This window comes from Thunnus maccoyii, chromosome 18 (genome assembly GCF_910596095.1).
Source record: "Thunnus maccoyii chromosome 18, fThuMac1.1, whole genome shotgun sequence".
Classification (NCBI taxonomy): domain Eukaryota; kingdom Metazoa; phylum Chordata; class Actinopteri; order Scombriformes; family Scombridae; genus Thunnus; species Thunnus maccoyii.
The window spans coordinates 24,602,339-24,620,963 of NC_056550.1; the positions used below are offsets into that span (position 1 = coordinate 24,602,339).

Consider the following 18,625-nt stretch of genomic DNA (forward strand, 5'->3'; position numbering starts at 1 on the left):
ACAAGCTATTAGAAGAGAAGGACTTGTTAGATGTGCTGGTTGCACTGGTTTGTGTGTAATCATTATGATAACAATATATGGTAACACATAGGTTGTGTTGTTATTTTAGGTTTTAGATTTTTAAATTATTTTTTTTCTCTCTCGTCTAGACGTTAAAGTAGGCAGACCGTCTTCCAAAGTACTTAACTGTGTCACCGAAGTACTTGCCTGTCACCAGTGTTTGTTGTATTTTCGGCTTCCTGTCCTTCCCTCGCTGGTTTTCCTCTCTATGAATGTATTTTTATTTTTACACACACGTACTGTTCACCTGTCCCTCTCTTCTGTCTAAGTGCCTGACCTCAGTCTGTTAGCTTGTTGTTCTGTGGATCTTCAGCTGTTTTGTTCTTCCAGTTAGTGCACTAGGGGATATCGCTGGATTCTATAAGTCATGTTTAGTTTTTCTTTTCTTTTTTTTTTTTTTTTTTTAAATGTGCTGTTACTTTTACTCAGCTTTATGTTTTTACAATAAACCTGATTTGAGTTCAACGAGTGTCTTTCTTTATTATTTAACTTGTACTTCAGTTGTTTAGCTTTTAAAGCCTTTTAATTCACATCAGTGCTAATGCGCTGTATATCTATCAGTCGATCGGCATCAAATTAATCTTGCAAAAATGCCAAACATTCAGTTCCAGTCGTGGGTGGATTATGAGACAATGGGCCCTCCACTGATCCTACACAAGAGCAAGATCCCCACACTGGGAGACGGATAAATCAGATAAATCACAGCTGCAACATTTTCCTGGTAAATCAGATCATTTTAAAAGCTTTCTGCCACAGCTGATTCACACTGACCCTCCTCTGCACAGATATTATATTAAATACTGCAGCAGACTATCTACAATACTGTAGGAAACCATCACAGAAAGGCCCTGCTTGAAGAAAATGTACATTTACTGATGTAAACTGCATTTTAATGAAATACTATTGTAGCATCAGCATGCTGTGCAGCTGTAATATGAAGTAAAACATAAATATTGGGTTGGATTTGGATGACATACTCAATATTAAAATGACTGAAGTGCTCTGACTTTTCAGCTTGTAATCTTCAAACAGAGGCTCAGGTCCCCCGACTGACTCCATGTGCCCAGTAGACTTGTTCAGAAATCCTCTAAACTGGGAAGTTTAGCTGTTTTTATTTGTCTTATGTGATTGCAAATCAAATATCTGGCTTTTGGACTGTAGTTCAGACAAAACAAAACAATCTTAAGATGTCACCTTTCTGACTTTTTATTGACCGAATGATTAATCGAGAAAATAACTGGTAGTCGCAGTCCTAAAATGAATATTGATTAACATGTTTAAATATTAAATGCATTCTTGTGAAAGACTTTTCCAGTTTTCCTCTAAATTAAAACCGTTTATATATTTTGCACAAATCAAGATTTCAACAAATAAAAACCTTTATTCATGTGGAGTCAATTCATTTGATGGCACAGAGCTAAAACAGTCATATCATGTTGCAGGTCAGTTATTTAATGTGACACAAGAGGAAACCGGTTTCACAATGTAAACGCACACATCAGTTGTTGATTTGATGATGGAGTTATTGCATCATTGTTGTTGCCATTCATTTATGGTTTTAAATAATTAGACAGAAACACTCAGGTGACGCTTTGTCCGTCTAATAATGAGCAGCAGTTTTATCAGTGCCAAAAAATAACCTAAAAGAAGAAAGAGCTTTATGACTTTGTGTTAGATTATTGAGTTCCTTCAAAGGTGTGAAAAGAATATATGTCTAGATCAGATTTACAGCAGAGTGGATCCTGTCTTCACTTTGGCAGATGATCTAAATCAGCCTTGGTGATGAATCTACTGCCCGTCCTCCTCTCTGCTTGGGGAGACGCCCTGGAACAGAGCCGAGACCTGCTCACCCACCGGGTTGTAGAGGATGGCTTCGATCTCTCCGCCGCTGTTGCCGCTTTTCTGGAAGTGGATTTCCAGCAGATCCTGCAGGGTGTCCTGCTCCATGACGGCAGGGATTCCCGTCAGCAGCACCGTGCGAGGACAAACCGACATCTTGGTCTGGAAAAAGGGGAGAAAACGCCACAGACAAAAAAAGAGCGGTATTATAATATCAGACAATATTACAATCCGACATTTCCTCTCGCTCTGATCGATGCTCACCTTAAAGTTTTTAATCTTTCCGTTCAGGAAAGGCGTCACTCTCACTCTGTGCTTCTTCTGTTGCAGCTTCACATCGTGGTGCTCCGTATCCGTCAAACCTTTGGCGACTGATGGTAGAAAGAGTTTCATCAGACAGGATTCAGATACAAACAGAGCCTGGCGCCTGTTTCACCACATTTACAACTAGCAACAAGAGATCATTTCCCCTCACATTCATTTTGACACATTTAAAAGGACAGATGCACAATTTTTACTATGATCCTTCCAGCTGAACAGTCTGAGGAAACATGAAGGGGGAATTTTATGCTAAAAATACTGTAAATTAGGAAGATTTCCACTTTATTTAACTAACAGCTGAAGCTTCATATTATCTTCAGATAAACCTTATAAATTTATAAACTTATAAATTTTTACCCAAAACAAGGACTGTGGATTCTTTCCTCCATCACTTCATCACAAAATTTCCATCACAAAATTGTGAATCTATCTTTTAACTAATCAAAAGAAACATCATACTTGCAACTCATACATGAGCAACCAAGAGGAATCAAATGTATCTGCAAATTGTAAGTGACAATCATTTGTGATTTGAATCATTTTAGTGTATGTGCCTCATTGCTATGATGCACAAATATTATATAAAGAAGAATCTGTATGTGTGGATGCATGTTTTATCTTTAGGATGAGCTGTAGTCTACCATATTCAGAATAACTGCCTCCCAAATTAATCTGCCTTGAAGAACATTAAACTTGCTCACTGTGTTTGTCCACGAACGTGAGGACCACAGTCCCAGAGTCAGCCAGCATTTCACATTCGTCCACCTCTCCGCCTCCGTTTTTCGTCTTGGAGAAGTGGATCTCCAGCTTGTTCAGCAGAGGCTCGGTGTCCATCTTGGGGAGGTTGGAGATTAAAATGCGCTGAGGACAAACTTCAGAGTCGATCTGAGAGACAGCGACAGGAAGTTAACACCGCGACTCAAAAAAACCCAAAAAAACATTCATATTTGACTCTTTCATTGTTGTTGTTGTACCTCCACCAGCGTTGGCAGCATCAGCTGAATCGGTCTGGCCTCCACACTGATGCTGCAGCCTCCTTCCAGAGCCACCTGATGCTTCTTCATGTTCAGGACCTTCTTGGCCACTGAAAACAGAAGGAACAGAGTTACAGGCATCATAAAATGTACATAAAAACGGTTTGTGGCAGTTTAATGAATTGGAAAACTATTTGGGAATATGCTCTGGGTTTTTCTTCGGGTGCGAGGATCACATTTTGGTGTTGCCATGGTGACAACTCTGTCCAGCTCAAGAGTTTTGTAGGTGATTCTGGTGATTCAGTGTGTTGATCAGATACAGAGGATGCACAAGTTTCTTTTTCCAGTTAAATGAAAGGTTATAAAGTTGAGTTTCCTTTTTTCTTTATTCACACATACAGGTAATTAAATGTCAAACTGAGCCCTCGTCGCTTCTCTCTTCACTTCCTGTTTCTCTCTAACTAACACTGATTGGCTGCAGCTACTAAATTTGGTGTATGAAGGGAAAATCACAGACTGGTGAGGGTCACATGATCAAGTCTGTTATCACCTGCAGAGAACCTGCACCGCAAATATGCAATATCAGCTGAAATGATAAGTATATTTACACAATAATAATACAATAAACTCTAGTTCTTCAGTCTGTATTATTTCAGTTTGTATTGTACAAACATGCTGCATCATTCATAATGAATCTATGGTTCATGAAAGTAACACAAACTGTTACTGCACACAGGAAACTGTTGGTTTCTATGGCAACAGGAAAAATATTATGAAGCTGCTATGAGTAGTCTACTGCAGTGGTTCCCAACCTGGGGGTCAGGAACCCTTAATGGGTCACGAGACTAATCTGATGGGTCACTAGAGGATAAAGAGGACAGGAAAGCATATAAAACATATTTCTGCTGCATTGATTTAAAGAGTTAAATTCTTGTGATTTTCCTCTAATTGTTTGCCTTTTTCCTGTGAATTACTGGATAATTTTACCTTTAAAAAATTACTCAAATAAAAGAAGGAAAGAAAGTTATGCAACCTGTGACTAGAGGCTGCAAGCAAACATTAGTTTTTTTGAGGGTTCACAAGCCAAAAGGTTGGGAACTGATGGTTTACTGCATTTACTGTGTTCAGTGAAGTATATTTCAAGTACTTACTATACAGTCTATAGTATTTACAGGTAAAGTGAGGGGGGTCAACAGCTCATTTTTGCTCCAGCGCCTCCTAGTGGCTTAATCTGACTTTACAGGCAGAGCAACATGTGTAATCTCTGATCTGTTTATCTAGTAATCAAACGTCTATAATGGCAAAAAAGATGTTTATTTTATCATTAGGATCAAAGAATCAAAGCTATTACGCCTTAAAACCAGTTTTTAGATGTTTTACGATGTGAGTTTGCTGTTGTCATAGAGAAATGTTCTAACACATGTTGTTTCCTTTATTCTGAAATGTTGAATTAGCAGGTCTGGTGACTGAACTTCTCCACATGTAAGATATAAAAACACAAACATCTCTCCCGTCTTGGCTGAATCACATCGGCTCCTTATTTGTTTTGAAACTTGATTCTGCTGATTATTTTTTAAAGCTTTCTGTGGTTTGGCTCTGTTATATATTTCTAATCTTTTAATTCCTTATTCTGCACTGAAACTCCTGAACTCTGGCAACCACATGTTGTTTAAACACAAACTCACCGACTTCCTCCTCAAACGTAATCAGCGCCGTTCCTCCGTCCATGGGATAAACTATGCGTGCGTCCATCTCAAACGGTTGTGAGTCGGACGCTTTCTCTGTCTTTCCTTTAAAGACGACCTTCTTCTCCGGCACGGCCATGAACACCTGAAATCAGAAGGTGCAGGGTTTATACTGGACGCGTCGTAGAGGACTGAACACGACGCTTTGTGTGGTGAGATAAACGTACGTCGGCCTGCTGTTTCAGGTGGAGGTTTTCAGCCTTTTCGTCCTTCAGAGCCGCCTTGACTCTCTCGATCTTCTCCAGCAGCTCGTTCTCCTCCTGATTGAGCAGCTTCACCCTCGCCTGAAAGACAGAAAAGGTTTCAGATTCTGGAAAAATGCAACCTACAAATCAATAAACACCCCTGGTCGAAACTTTTAGAACACAACACATGTTCCAGTTTTGTAGATATTTAAGCAGTTCAAGTCCAGTGAACGACCTTAAATGGTACAAAGGTAAGAGGTAAACTGCAACTACCCTGAAAAAGCATTTTCAGGGTAGTAATAAGTAACAAATCATAGCTTTTCTGCAGCAATGGAAGCAAAAGAAGCCTTGAAAGCTGATGCAAACAGTTCCTGCAGGTGTCCCAACTTTAGCTGATTACTTCTAAACCCAAACTCTGTCTGTGTTAAAGCACGGAGGAGGAAGTGTGACGCTCTTCTGCTGGATTCAGAGTTGGTGACTTGCACAGAGAGACTGCAGCATCCTGATCAGGGGTTTGATCCTGCATCGAGATAACGATCTAAAACATACCTACATACGACCTTAGAAGGAAAGAACAAGACAGAACGCTTCAAATCATAGAACGGCTGCACAACGTTCATCGAGCTGGTTTGGGGAAAAACTGGACAGAAGCAAAGCAACACGTTTAACTTCTGCAACAGGAAATCAATATTTGATTTCTATTGTAGCAAGAACGCCTCAGCTGTGTTTGGCTGTTATATTAGATATTAAAAAAGCAGATAAATTTGTTAAATGAAATGATTAAATTATTAAGTTAATCTCCAATTGTTTATTGGTTCTATGCTTTAATTTCAGAGATATTAAACTGTAAATTTCAATAAAAACTGGAAAAATTGAGGCGTTGTAAAACTTCTGGCTGGTAGTGTTTGTAGCAGTAAAGAGACGCTGATATTCAAAATAAGAACTTGTTGATGCGATGGTCTTTTTATAATATTGAGCTGTATAATGTTTAAGAGCTGCAATGATTACATTAATCAATTAAGTGACTATTAATCAGCAACTGTTCTGATCATCAGTATTATTGTAGAAGTTGTTTTTTCAAGATAAAAAATCCCAAACATTTGATAGTTTTAGGATCTAAAATGTGAGAATGTTTTGTCTTTTATTTTAATGAACTGAATATTTTGGGGTTTTGGTTTGGTTTTATTTCACTTTTCTTTTTATGTCTGTTTTTATTTTTCCTCATAAGACATTTTAACTGTTCTTAAAGCTACTTTATAAATACCGTTCACAGACGTCGTGCACTACATCGATACCGCTCGTGCATTTTTCTCTGTTGCTTCATACTTTAACATCTGAAGCATTTCTGGCCACGCCCCAATCTGTGATGTCACAGCAAGTGTTTTCCCATAAACACCTGGAATGAAGCCAAAAGGTTCGACTCATCCACTGCTGCAGCAGTTTGAGTTTCAGGTGCAGCTTTGTTCTATAATATATCAGTACATCTGGTCAAATACTGATTCAGATCAACTTTAAGATCCTTCAGGCAGATTTTAAAACACTGCTTCCAAAAATAATTTGTATTTGAGGTGGAATTTCCACATAAAAAGTTCAATCACCTCTTAAAATGACATCTACTCATTCTCCTTCATTTAAAAACACTGAATATATGAAAATATAAATACTTAAAGTTTCAACATCACTGAAGAGTTCATCCTCAGTGTGTCACAGTGAAACTCAAACATACAACTGAGGACTTAAAATTAAAAGAAGTCATACTTTTTCATTCTCAATGCGTTCGCTGTAGGACAGCTTGTCCTTTTTGATCTGGTCCCTCAGTTTCACTGTACGCTGCTTGAACTTCTCCGTCATCTCGCGCCGGTCATCTCGGCTGGCTGCCAGCTCCTTGTGCTCCTCGAGGTGCTGTTCATATATTTTCTGTGGAAAGTAACAGAAAAATAGAGAAACTGTGTCTCAGTTTCATACTTTTTCTTTTTCTTTTTACTATCTGCCTTTGCTCTTAGTTTACAAGAAATGATACAAAATGATGTACATTTGGTGTCTTTTCTTCATTTTAGTATTCAAGTTTTCATAAAAGTTCATCTTTGAGCTTGTTATATTGATCATGACAATAAAATAGTCAAGTGCAAAAAAGGACATACAATCATCCTTTTATACACATTCCCATAAATTCAGGTATATCCTGTAATCTGTGCAGACTTTAGCATCTCCGGTTGAATTTAACATAAATTAAGAAAAGTTTAAAAGTTAGTTAGTTAGCTTGAAATTATATTTTCAGTGTTAATTTTCATGCGTCCGAATGTTTTATTCTTCTTCTAGTCTTCATTTTGATCCAGCTCTTCATAATGTTTATACTGAGTGAAATATTCAAAGATAAGACGTCGTATTTGTTCAGGCTGAAGCTGAATTAAAGCAGAAAATGTTATTTCAAGCTTGTTAAGAACCACAATATGTTGTTACTAAAGTGATGGACAGTGTGGGATTTGTTGTTTCCTTTTTTATTATTCATGTTAGTTTGAACTGGGGATCCTCTGCCTGCTGTATATTAAAAGGTTGCACTATGATGATTTTGTCTTTTAGTAAAGTTTCATCTTAATTGAACACAGTAGCAGCTACACTGCAGTGAAGAATGTGTTAAGATTAACCTTCTGGTTGAAGAGTAAAGCCTTGATTCCCTCTAAAGTTTCCTTAGACGGGTCCGTCACCAGAGAGAAATCCTGAAACACAAAGGAACACAAGCGTCTGTCAAAGAGGGAAACTGAAGAGAACAACTCTGTTCTCCCACCTTATATAATACAGAGAAGCTGTGAGTTAAACAGACATTTACATGAGAATACATGAGTCATCTTATAAGTATTTCAATTATTCAATAACAATACAAATCTAGCGAGAATGTTTCAGTGATGCCAAAAACAGGAATATCACAGATACATTAAATCAAATCTTATGTAAATACATTTTATTTATTTAACAAGACAAAGAAGAAGAACATGACGTCTCACCTCGTCAGAAGACATAGTGAAAGTGACCTGAAATAAATGACAACATATTAAAACTTCACTCATAAACAACTTTCAATTAAATAAACTCAGTGAACTAAAAAGAGAAAAGATTGTTTTTGTGACTAAACTTTTATAGAAAGTGAAGATTCTGCGTTCAGATAAACAAATCGACGTCAGAACGATGATTCAACTTTTTACATGCTGTATATGTAATATTCCCTCAAATGTATGAAAGCTGTAAACATTAATGTTACACCGACACTGTCGTTATGTTGTCGTTTTAAAATAAACGTGGAAATATTTGTTTTCTGTCTTAAAAAAGCAGCTGAACTCACCTTCTACCGACGATCTTTGCTGTGTTTTCTCATTTATTCTTTCAGTTTCTTTTTCTCGTCAACAGGAAGCAGATTATTGGTCGTTTCCTCCATCAGGGGGCGCTGCTGCTGCTGCTGCTGCTGCTGCTAAACATCTCGCGCACCTGTGATGCTGCCTTCAGGTGCTGTCGGACACACAGGCTCTCATACGTATCAGAATGTACAAACAACAAAGCGCGGTGACTAAAAGGAAGTGCGACTTTAATATCCGATTTATTTCATTCATTGTTCATTCATTATGTATTTGTTCCGCTCATGTTAATGCTCAGATCCAGGAAATAAATAAAAAGTGATTCACGATCAAGTCACAACTCAAGTTTACACAGTACATGACTGAGAAGGAGCAGGGAGGAGAAAATATGACTCCAAACATAAATAAACAATAGAGATAGATGATCTGTTAATTACAGTTAATTAAAAACCAAAACTTACAGTAACATGAGAAAAAGCCATCCACAATAATTCACCATCAACTAAGAAAACCAATTACATGACAACTTCATACAGTAATAACTTTCTTTATTCATTTTCTTAAACTGAAAGATATTTATACACCTGAAATAAATATCTGCTTTAAAGTAGTCCACTTCTACGGTTATTTATGCTACCTATTTTTACCACATCTGGCAGCTGCAGTAGTTTCTTAACAGCTGGTTTCTAATTCAGTGATGGAAGAAGTAAAAGTGTCACACAGTAAAATACTCTGATACAAAGTGAAGTATTCAAGGCTCGTTATAAATGTCTTTATACAACACTGGACTTCAGTGAAATTCAGTTGTATTTACAAATATTAAAATATTCGAATTAGAATATACTATATTTACAAGGAATATACAGTTATGTATATACATAGTAATATTTTTCATAAGATCAAAATCTAAAGTACAGAATTATTGGTGGTAAATATAGTTGATATGTCAAAGCTCAGGTGAGTGTTATTATATATTGTTGAACAGTAGATTATTAATGATGTATTCATGTGTTCTGTAACATTTTACTGTTATAGTTGTTCCAGGTGGAGCCAGTTATAACTTTAACTGTTGTTCTCTCTGAAATGATTTAAAAATGTACAAAGTACCAGAAACTGTGAATAGTCATTGTACCTCTGCTCATAAAAATATTGCTTATTAATGTTTTATGAGGCAGTAAAATCTACTTCATACATGATATGAGTCAGTTTAAAGAAACCAGTCCTCTTTTTTATATATAGAACTATATTTTTAAATGTTGAATGCAGGATTTTTGTTCTGATAGTTTCAACATTCACACAGATGTTTTCACTTATTGTGGCTGCTTGAAAGTGACTCGACGTACTAATAAAGTTTCATTTGTCCTGAAACAGGTGCAACAAAGCCGACAGGAGACTGAGACAGATGTCAACCAAAATAACTGTCAGTAATAAATATTCATATAACGTGTCCTTAATGTGTATATTTGGTTTTGCTGATGACTGAACTGTTAATATTTGCAGCCAGTTTTCCTTTTGTGGACACAAAGATTACAAAGCTTGAAGCAGTTCTACTAAATATTACCATTTATGTGTGTGCATGAAAAAATAAAAATATATGGATGTGCATAATTGTTACTAATGGGTGGAAATCTATTTGTCACATTATAAATCAGTTTCATGTCCATTTGTCCTGCAACCTATTTTAAGTTGTGTTGTAAACTTTTCAAAGTGTTTAATAATCTTTTCCAAATGGATTTTCACAAATCATCAAAATGTAGGAACCAAACTAATAATAACACTGAATCTCCAGAACATCACAACCTCAACATGTCTGGACTGTCAAACCCGTAACGATATTCATCATTGATGGATCTCAGTACAATAAATCTATTAACACAACTTATTTCCCTCTAATTGAAAAGTTGGAAAATATCAATAAAGAGTCAAAAGTCAAAATGCAATTTTTTAAACATTTATTTGTGAAACCAGTGAACTTAGAATCTGAGCTTCTGGAAGAACCACTTGTTCTTGCCCGTCTTGTACCTGCAAACACAACAAACCAGATTTAAGACATTTGCTCTGAAACATAAACAGCTGATTATTATATCAAGAGACGCAACAATGTTAAACTGCATAAAACCTGAAAAACTCAACTATACTAACAGTTTCTAACAGGATGATTCAACTAAACAAATAAGCCTGAAGAATCAGTTCAGTGTTCAGACAAGTTTTTCAGGCTTTTTCTTTCCCAGAAGAATGTAAGATGTTGAATCATTAAAAGCATCTTTAAGACAATATTTTGGTGGATGATTAGTGCTGATTAACAGGAACTGTTAGACATCTGAGTGACTTTTGGGTGTTGAATCGTTGTATTATAAATATGAACACAACGCCTGCGTGACATTTAAATTAAAAATGTAAACAGTTTCAGCTGTCATGGACTGAAGACTCACCTCTCCTCAAACTTGACCTTGGCCTCCCGCCTGGCTTTGCGCTTGAGAGCAGGATCCCTGAAGACGTCCTTGTTGACAACGGTTTTGTCCAGAGGAATATCAACAGAGTATCTGAAGGAAAAAAGGGACGCAACAAAGTTTAAAAATCTCCTGCAAGGATCTGTTGAGTCGGTTTTCACTTTCAGCCTTTTAACTGGAAGCTTGTTGATGCATCTCAGCAGGTTTTTGTTTTTCACCAGTGAAACTTTAAGTGTTTTGTACAAAAGCAGCTGGAAGATGCTTCAAGATGAAGGACATTATTTTATCTCTCTGCTCAGATTCTTGGAGGATGTCTCACATTACAAACTGGGAACATCAGATCAAAACTTGTACGTGTACAAGCACCTTAATGTATAACATATCTAAAAGGCCTCCTGTTGAGTTTTTGAGCACTAGTTATGCTACATAATGTTTTTCCAGTGGTGGTTCCCAGATTTTCTTGTTACAATATTCCTGAAACACACCAAGAAATACAACAATGCACCAGAGGCAGAGAACCAATAAACTGCCATCAAGTACATAGATGTAGAAAATCCACTTTCAGATGTTAAAAATACATAAAAATCCACTTTGCGAATATTTTATGGAGGTAAGAAATGCTTTCAACATGTTTACGGGACCTCAAGGATTCACACAATATATTTAGTGAGTAACACTGAATGTAAACAAACCTCTAACTGTCAGTCATGTAAAAATGTACACGAGCTGTGTTAATTAAAATTTAATTTGTCAGCGTTGCTCTAGAACGACATCCAGAGTCAGAATATTCAGATTTATTATTTATTTACTTCAAAAAAGCTCCGTCCAACTTTAAGATCACATGTAATTTCTCTTTTAATCTAACTTAAATAACCCTCCAACGAGTTCTAAATAAATTAAATACGACAGTCAAACTGAAACAGCTTCCTGCAACTACATTTCAACAACGCTGCCTCGCTGTGGACAGAATAACCTCATCTCTATTGTTTAACTCTCCTATAATATGTAAAATGTCTTAATAAAAACTGTGAGAGCAAATCATGCTCATTGTAGCTTTTCCTTGAGATCTGTTTGACCCACAGACGCAACAGATACACTGAGAGCAGAACGAACGAGTTTCGAGCCAGACACTGACCTGGTGGGCATGAGGTGGTTGTAGTTGAACACCTTGACGAAGGCCTTGATCTTGGACCTCTTGGCGATCTTCTTCTTGCCCATGGTTGTGGTCACCTTACGGGGGTAGCGGTCGATGCCTGCGACCAGAGCGTGGCTGTAGGGACGGTCGGTGGTGCCATCGTCAATGTTCTGCAAAGAGACATTAAAGAGGGATTCTGATATCAGACAAACTGTTCACACACACACCTGGCAGTCTGCTTCTTTAATATGAATACATAAAACCAACAAGGGGGTTACAGAAACTTGATTTTCCCAGCTAGATTTCTCCTTGAGAAAGCCAATATCTTGGCCATGTAAACAGGTTTATAATCAGACCGACTGTAAGTAGATTAAGTGTCGTTGTGAAAGCAGAGCTGCAAGATGAGAATTACACAACACATCTTCATATTCAAAATATGAATGTGGCTAACTCTAGTGTTTTTTAAATGCAGGTAAATCTGCTAAAAATGGGTGATTGACTCCTTTCACATTGCCAGTAGACAAGTTTGCCTGTTTTTCTGGTTTGTCATGTTCGATGTCACAGCTAGCAGCTAGTTAGCATTATTAGAATAGCTGGGCCGTGTGCATAGACTGCATAAAAATAAGGTGTAGCCACAGTGTTTCAAGTTTAACAGCACCATGCTGTGTTTGTGCTCTCTGAAAGACGTCATGGTGCGAATATAAAGTCACACGGCTGACGGACTGTTAGCCTAACAGACTAATATATAAATATATGAATGAGACCCAATGTTTATGCGTGTCTCTCTGTAATAAGTACGTATTACTTTGTTATTACACAGAAACCATACACAAAGTGTCCACCCAGGTGTCAGTTTCCATCACTGCTGATCAGAGCCGGAGCCGATAAATAACCGTGACTACTGCAGAGTCATTTGAACGGGAATGAATGCTGATTGTACCGTTTCACTCTGAGGACAAGAGCCAGATATTAGTGGGTGTTTTGTTCAGTGTTAAAGGGGCGTCAGTCTGGTTCCACCACTGAACAATTGACTGCTAATAAAATTCAAACAGATTCTCTCTGTGCTCTCACCTGTCCAGCTTCTTATATTACAACTACAGTTAATACAGTAGTTAGAATAACATCCAAAATCAGGAGCAGTTGAGAATCTGACTACTGACAAGCTGCAGAATATAAACTACTCAGAAAAGTTATAACGATGACATGTTATCTTTTTATCACGGATCACAAGAAAGACAGCATTGGTGGTGCAAAGTCACCTACAAGGAGGTATGTAACACCTTGTCAGACGAAGCTGAATTAAAAAAGTTAAGCCAAGTTCAGCTTTTTTGCAAAACAACGTTGTGTTTCCCCCCAGAAGTCAAATGCATCAACGCACTAAAATAAATGAGGATGCTGTGTTTTTCCACATAGGCTTCTATCTATCAAATATTTTCATGATCGAATAACTTGTCGACTATTTTCTCGATTAATCAATTAGTCATTTAGTCTATAACATGTATAAGGGTGAAAAATTCAAGCACTTTCCCCCCAAAACTTCATCCCAGATTTGTGTGAAAAAGCAGTAAATCTACAACAGATTAAAGGACAGGTTCACAGTTTTCAAGTCTATCTTAAGACAGTCAGGTGACTAAATGATTATAACAGGTTTTATCTTGCTGTAATCATTCCTCCGCTTTATACTGGCTATTAAAGATACCCTTTCAATGTAAGTGAGGGGGGGACAAGATCCACAGTCCTTCTGTGCAAAACTGTATTTAAAAGTTTATCTAAAGCCAATATGAGGCTTCAAGTAGATATCTTTCAACATTAGTCTTTTTAATGCCAAAGAAGTCCCTCTATTTGTAGCTCAACAGGGAAACACAAAGAAGGAATTTAATGCTAAAAAGACTATAAATGTGGCAGATATCCACTTGATATGACTAACTCAGACTGCTAAAGCCTCATATAAACTTCACATCAACTTTTAAATGCATTTTTAGCACAATCTGACTGGACACACTGTGGATTTTGTCCCCCATCACTTACACTGCAAGCACATTTTTAATAGCCAGTATGAACAGGAAGAATGATTACAGCGAGGAAAACCTCTTTCATTGTTCATCTGGGAATCTGACTGCTGTTTTAAGGCCAATGTGAAAAAGTGTGAACCTTTCCTTTAACAAAGGAGCCCTGATAATGAATGAACTCCACACAGATCCATGTTTTTACCTTGACGATGACAGCCTTGCGTCCGGCGTAGCGTCCAGCTAGGACCATCACCACCTTCCCAGGCTTCATGAACTTGCCCATATCTGTCAAAAAGAAAACACAATCAACTCCTGTGTCATCAATACATAATCAATACATCAAGCAGCATTAACGACATGAACCCCACAAAGTCACAAACTGAAAACTAGGGGTTTTTGTTGGAGTGTGGCTCGTTGTTGCTGCTCGAAGTTAGCATTAGCTTCAAACAGAGCTTAAAATGTTGATTTTATTCTCAGACAAGTCAAGGGAATGGTTGCCAGATATTGTTTAGCTGAAATGTGAATTAATAGCACTCTGTAGCAGTCTACGTAGTCTGAACACGCAAAATAAACCAGTTAAAAGACGGTATGGAAGCCATGTTGGAATGAAAGCTAGGGAGACGAAGCGCCACATTAACTGCTAATTTTCTACATTTGTTAAATACAAAAACACGAAAATAACAGACGCATCTTATCTAAAGGAGTGTTTGTCGTAAGTCTGTTGTGATAAAAACTATAAACTGTCCAGATTTGGGTCGATGTTTGAAGATTATTTGTAGGGAAATTTCACTCACTGATGCTGTTCTACGGCCACCGCTAACAGGAAAGGAAGCCGAGAAGGTTTCTGTGAACTTTGACACGCCGAAAAACATACGTCACTTCCGCTTATGGGTAAAAACCGTTATATTTTTCTATTTCTTTACATTTTCAACCCTACCACGTATCGTTTGGCTGCAAAAACTGTTCTCAAAAAGTAAGTTTAGCACGAATATACGTTCAAATAAACTTTGAAATAATTAAAATGATTGAAGACTCATAAGCAGTGGTGGAAGAAGTATTCAAGTAACCTAAAGGGCTGATTTATGGCAGGTCGCGCGACACTTTTGATACATGTCGCTCGACAGAAATGACTTAAAAAGAAAAAAGTGTCGCTCGACACTTTTCTTTCATGTCGCGCACCTGGAGAAGTTTGTTATGTCGCGGACACCGTCATATTTTGTCGCTCCATTTGATTGGGTAGTGTTACTAACGTCGCCATGGAGATTGTAGTTTTCACTGAACTTCCTGATTGATGTTCTGGTCTGTAGCTTTAGGTAACTTGTAACGTCCTTGTTAAATTAGTCCGGTCGGGATGACATTACATGGTCATTTTGTTAAAATGAAAGAACACCAGTGACTTGAGAGGAATGTGGATATTTAAGAAACAATATTTTTTTAAAAACAGATTAATCTGTCAATTATTACATCCTTCTACAGTCCTCCTTCTGTGCAAAAATGTATTTAAAAGTTTACCTGAAGCTAATACGAAGCTTCAGTCGTCCAAATGAGTCAAATCAAGTAGATATCTTTAAATGTCTTTTTAGTGCCAAAGTCCCTTTTTTTGTTACTATACTTCCACCGCAGCTCAACAGGGAAACACAAGGAGGGAATTTGATGCTAAAAAGACTGTAAATGTGTCAGATATCCACTTAATGTGACTAACTCGGACTGCTGAAGCCTCATATAAGCTTCACATCAACTTTTAATAACTGTGTGGACACACTGTGGATTTTGGCCTCCATCACTTACATTGAAAGCACATTTTAAGGGGATCTTTTAACAGCCAGTATGAACAAGAAGAATGATTACAGCGAGGAAAACCCCTTTCAGTGTTCATATAAACACCTGACTGCTGTTTTAAGGCACACTTGAAAAACTGTGAACCTATTGTATATCTTCAGGTCACTTGTTTTAACTTGCTATATTATTATTCATAAGTAGCTTGTCATTTGAATAAAACTGTGTATAATTTGATAAAAGATAGCCTGTGGAAACTGTTAATGAATCCATAATGATGAATAGATTGCTCCATACAGTCTGTTGTATGAAATAATATTCCACATTATTCCTCGGTGGGATTGATCACAGCTTCTTTACACAGAGCAGAACTTGCAGCTTTTAGTAGAAATGTACTTTATGCACATTACCATACCATTACCTTTGCTTTACACTCACTCCCTCTATTACCTCAAGTAAGTTTTTCTGTTTGAGTTACATTGATTTTGCACATATTGTTAAAATTGTGTACATACTGTACAGAGGGAAGATATGAAGTGTCTGCTGATGTCTGTGGGTCCAAGACTTCAGGAAGTCATTGACTGCAAAGAATGTTTCACAAAATATTAAATATGATGATTTTGTTTGACTTTATCTGTCCGATTACATTTAAACCCCTAAACCTTGGGCACTATGTGTTTAAAGGGCTACATCCCCCACACAGTTCTTTCTATAATAGTATGTATAGCAGCAGTACTATCATGTAGTATCCATATTTTATTTCAAATTGAATGTGCTGAACAGAGCCTGAAGAACAAAAACTGTCCAAATACTTTCTGTCTGGACTGTATATTCCTTGTAAATATAATATAGTTTTTCCTTTTTTAAAATTTCTTAGTGCAACTTTTATATACTTTCGTCTATTTATTGCCACTTTTATAGTTTTTCTATACTAATTTAAATATTTTAATATTAGTTCATACATTTTCTGCGTGTGTAGGTGAGGATTTGTCTACAGCTGCATTTCATTGTGCAATCCTCTTTTGTTTAATGACAATAAAGCTGAACCATGAACCTTGTTTGGGAATCAAACCCACCAACCCCGTCAGTGCTGGTGTCTTGCTCTTCAGTGAGTTTTGTACCTGTGTGTAACTGTTGTGTATTTGCTGCTGCAGCTTTGACAGCAGCAGAGTAAAGCAATAATAAATTTCACGCCTTGAGATATTTTCATGACAAAGGTTTACAAATCACATATCAACTTTTAAGTGCTAACACATTCAAGTATTGTATAATGTCCCTGACAAGTATTGTAACAGTTACTTAAATACAATTTTGAGGTACTTGTACTTTAAAATTTCCAATTTATGCTACTTTATACTTCCACTTTCTACTCCACTACATTTATTTGACAGCTTTAGTTACTTTTCAGATGAAGATTTGACACAATGGATAATATAACAAGCTTTTAAAATACAACACATTGTTAAAGATGAAACCAGTGGTTTCCAACCTTTTTGGCTTTTGACGTCTTATAAAAAGCAGTGTGTAGTCGGGGTCACATTTCACATGTCTATGAGTTGTTAACAGCTCCACCAAATAGTGATTTTTCCCTCTAAACTTCTCACAGGGTTTCATTTCAATAAATGTTCAAATGATCCAATATTTCAGCAAAAGTCAAAGATTAGAGAAAAAGTCCAAAAACTGAAAACAGATTTGTGCATCAGAACTTTGTTTTTTCTTCTTTCCTCTCCCATTAATCATCTCACAACCCCTCAGATTTATCTGCTGACCCTTTGGAGGGGCCGGACCCCTAGGTTGGGAACCACTGGACTAAACCAGCTAACTGTATATAAAGTAGTTGAAACTAGCTCCACCTCCAGCAGCTACAACAGTAACATGCTGCTCTAACACTGATGCTTCACTATTAATAATCTAATGATGTCAGTTTTCTGTCTGTCAGCGTGATTTAAGTTTTCATGTTGATGTTCTGACCTGCAGACCATCAAAACCAGTCAGTTCTCACTGTTTCTGTGTCGGTGAAGTTTAACAGACTCCTGCAGGTGATGGACGTCTTCACTGAGCTCTGAGCTGCAGGTGTTGACAGGATGCACTGCTGTTTCCATGGCAACCGCGGCTGAACTCGATCCACAATAATAACATCCTGACATCCAAATGTTTTTTTTTTTTTTTTTTTTAATAAACACAAAGCATTTTAGTCTGAATCATTTAGTCAATTTGTCAGTTTAGAAAACCACCATAATCATCATCATTTATTACTATCGTTGTAAAATATTATTTATAGACGGAGACATTAAATTGATCAGTATAACCTCATATAAAACTGCTCATAATTGGACGCGGAAAACATTTTTTTAAATTATAACTTTATTAATAAATCAATATGTATACATAGGCTATGTCTCGTACAAAGAAGACTGAATTGTATATAATAGTATATATACAGTATATGGAGCTGCCGTATACGTGTGTCCTGACTTATTAATAAAGTTGTTGAAAAAAGCATTTCTAACACTAAATGAGGACAGTGACGTCATGTTCTGGGTATTTTTCTCTGAGACTTTGTGGTTATTAGCAACCTTAAAGTTTATATTCTATACTGTCAAAACTAACACACTTTTGGCTGATTTCAGTATTTTTATAGTCAGTATATATATATATATATATTTTAAATCTGACTAAACAATAAATAAATACATAAATAAAGACTCAATATTTTTCCACCGGAAGGCTAGTCTAGTATTTAAAAATATAGGCTATATATACAATGTTACCTTCCGGTTCATT

General features: G+C 36.8%; 2 protein-coding genes across 3 annotated transcripts; both read right to left on the minus strand.

The window, feature by feature from the left end:
* Positions 1–1,421: 1,421 nt before the first annotated feature.
* Positions 1,422–8,519, minus strand: ifi35 (interferon-induced protein 35). Of its 2 annotated transcripts, XM_042393928.1 has the most exons (10): positions 8,462–8,519; positions 8,127–8,153; positions 7,770–7,841; positions 6,883–7,041; positions 5,107–5,223; positions 4,880–5,024; positions 3,195–3,304; positions 2,922–3,105; positions 2,164–2,270; positions 1,422–2,061 (listed from the first exon to the last, which is right to left on the minus strand). In XM_042393928.1, exons 2-10 carry the CDS (start codon positions 8,139–8,141, stop codon positions 1,849–1,851), a joined length of 1,122 nt encoding a protein of 373 aa, XP_042249862.1. In that variant the 5' UTR covers positions 8,142–8,153; positions 8,462–8,519; the 3' UTR covers positions 1,422–1,848. The 2 variants fall into 2 exon arrangements, with proteins under 2 accessions (XP_042249862.1, XP_042249863.1); XM_042393929.1 differs by lacking the exons at positions 6,883–7,041; positions 7,770–7,841; positions 8,127–8,153; positions 8,462–8,519 and adding an exon at positions 5,360–5,650.
* Positions 8,520–10,406: 1,887 nt separating this feature from the next.
* Positions 10,407–14,960, minus strand: rpl27 (ribosomal protein L27). Its single transcript, XM_042391551.1, has 5 exons — positions 14,860–14,960; positions 14,268–14,350; positions 12,057–12,226; positions 10,904–11,014; positions 10,407–10,493 (listed from the first exon to the last, which is right to left on the minus strand). The coding sequence occupies exons 2-5, from the start codon at positions 14,346–14,348 to the stop codon at positions 10,445–10,447; spliced, it is 411 nt and encodes a 136-aa protein (XP_042247485.1). The 5' UTR covers positions 14,349–14,350; positions 14,860–14,960; the 3' UTR covers positions 10,407–10,444.
* Between the last annotated feature and the right edge of the window lie 3,665 nt (positions 14,961–18,625).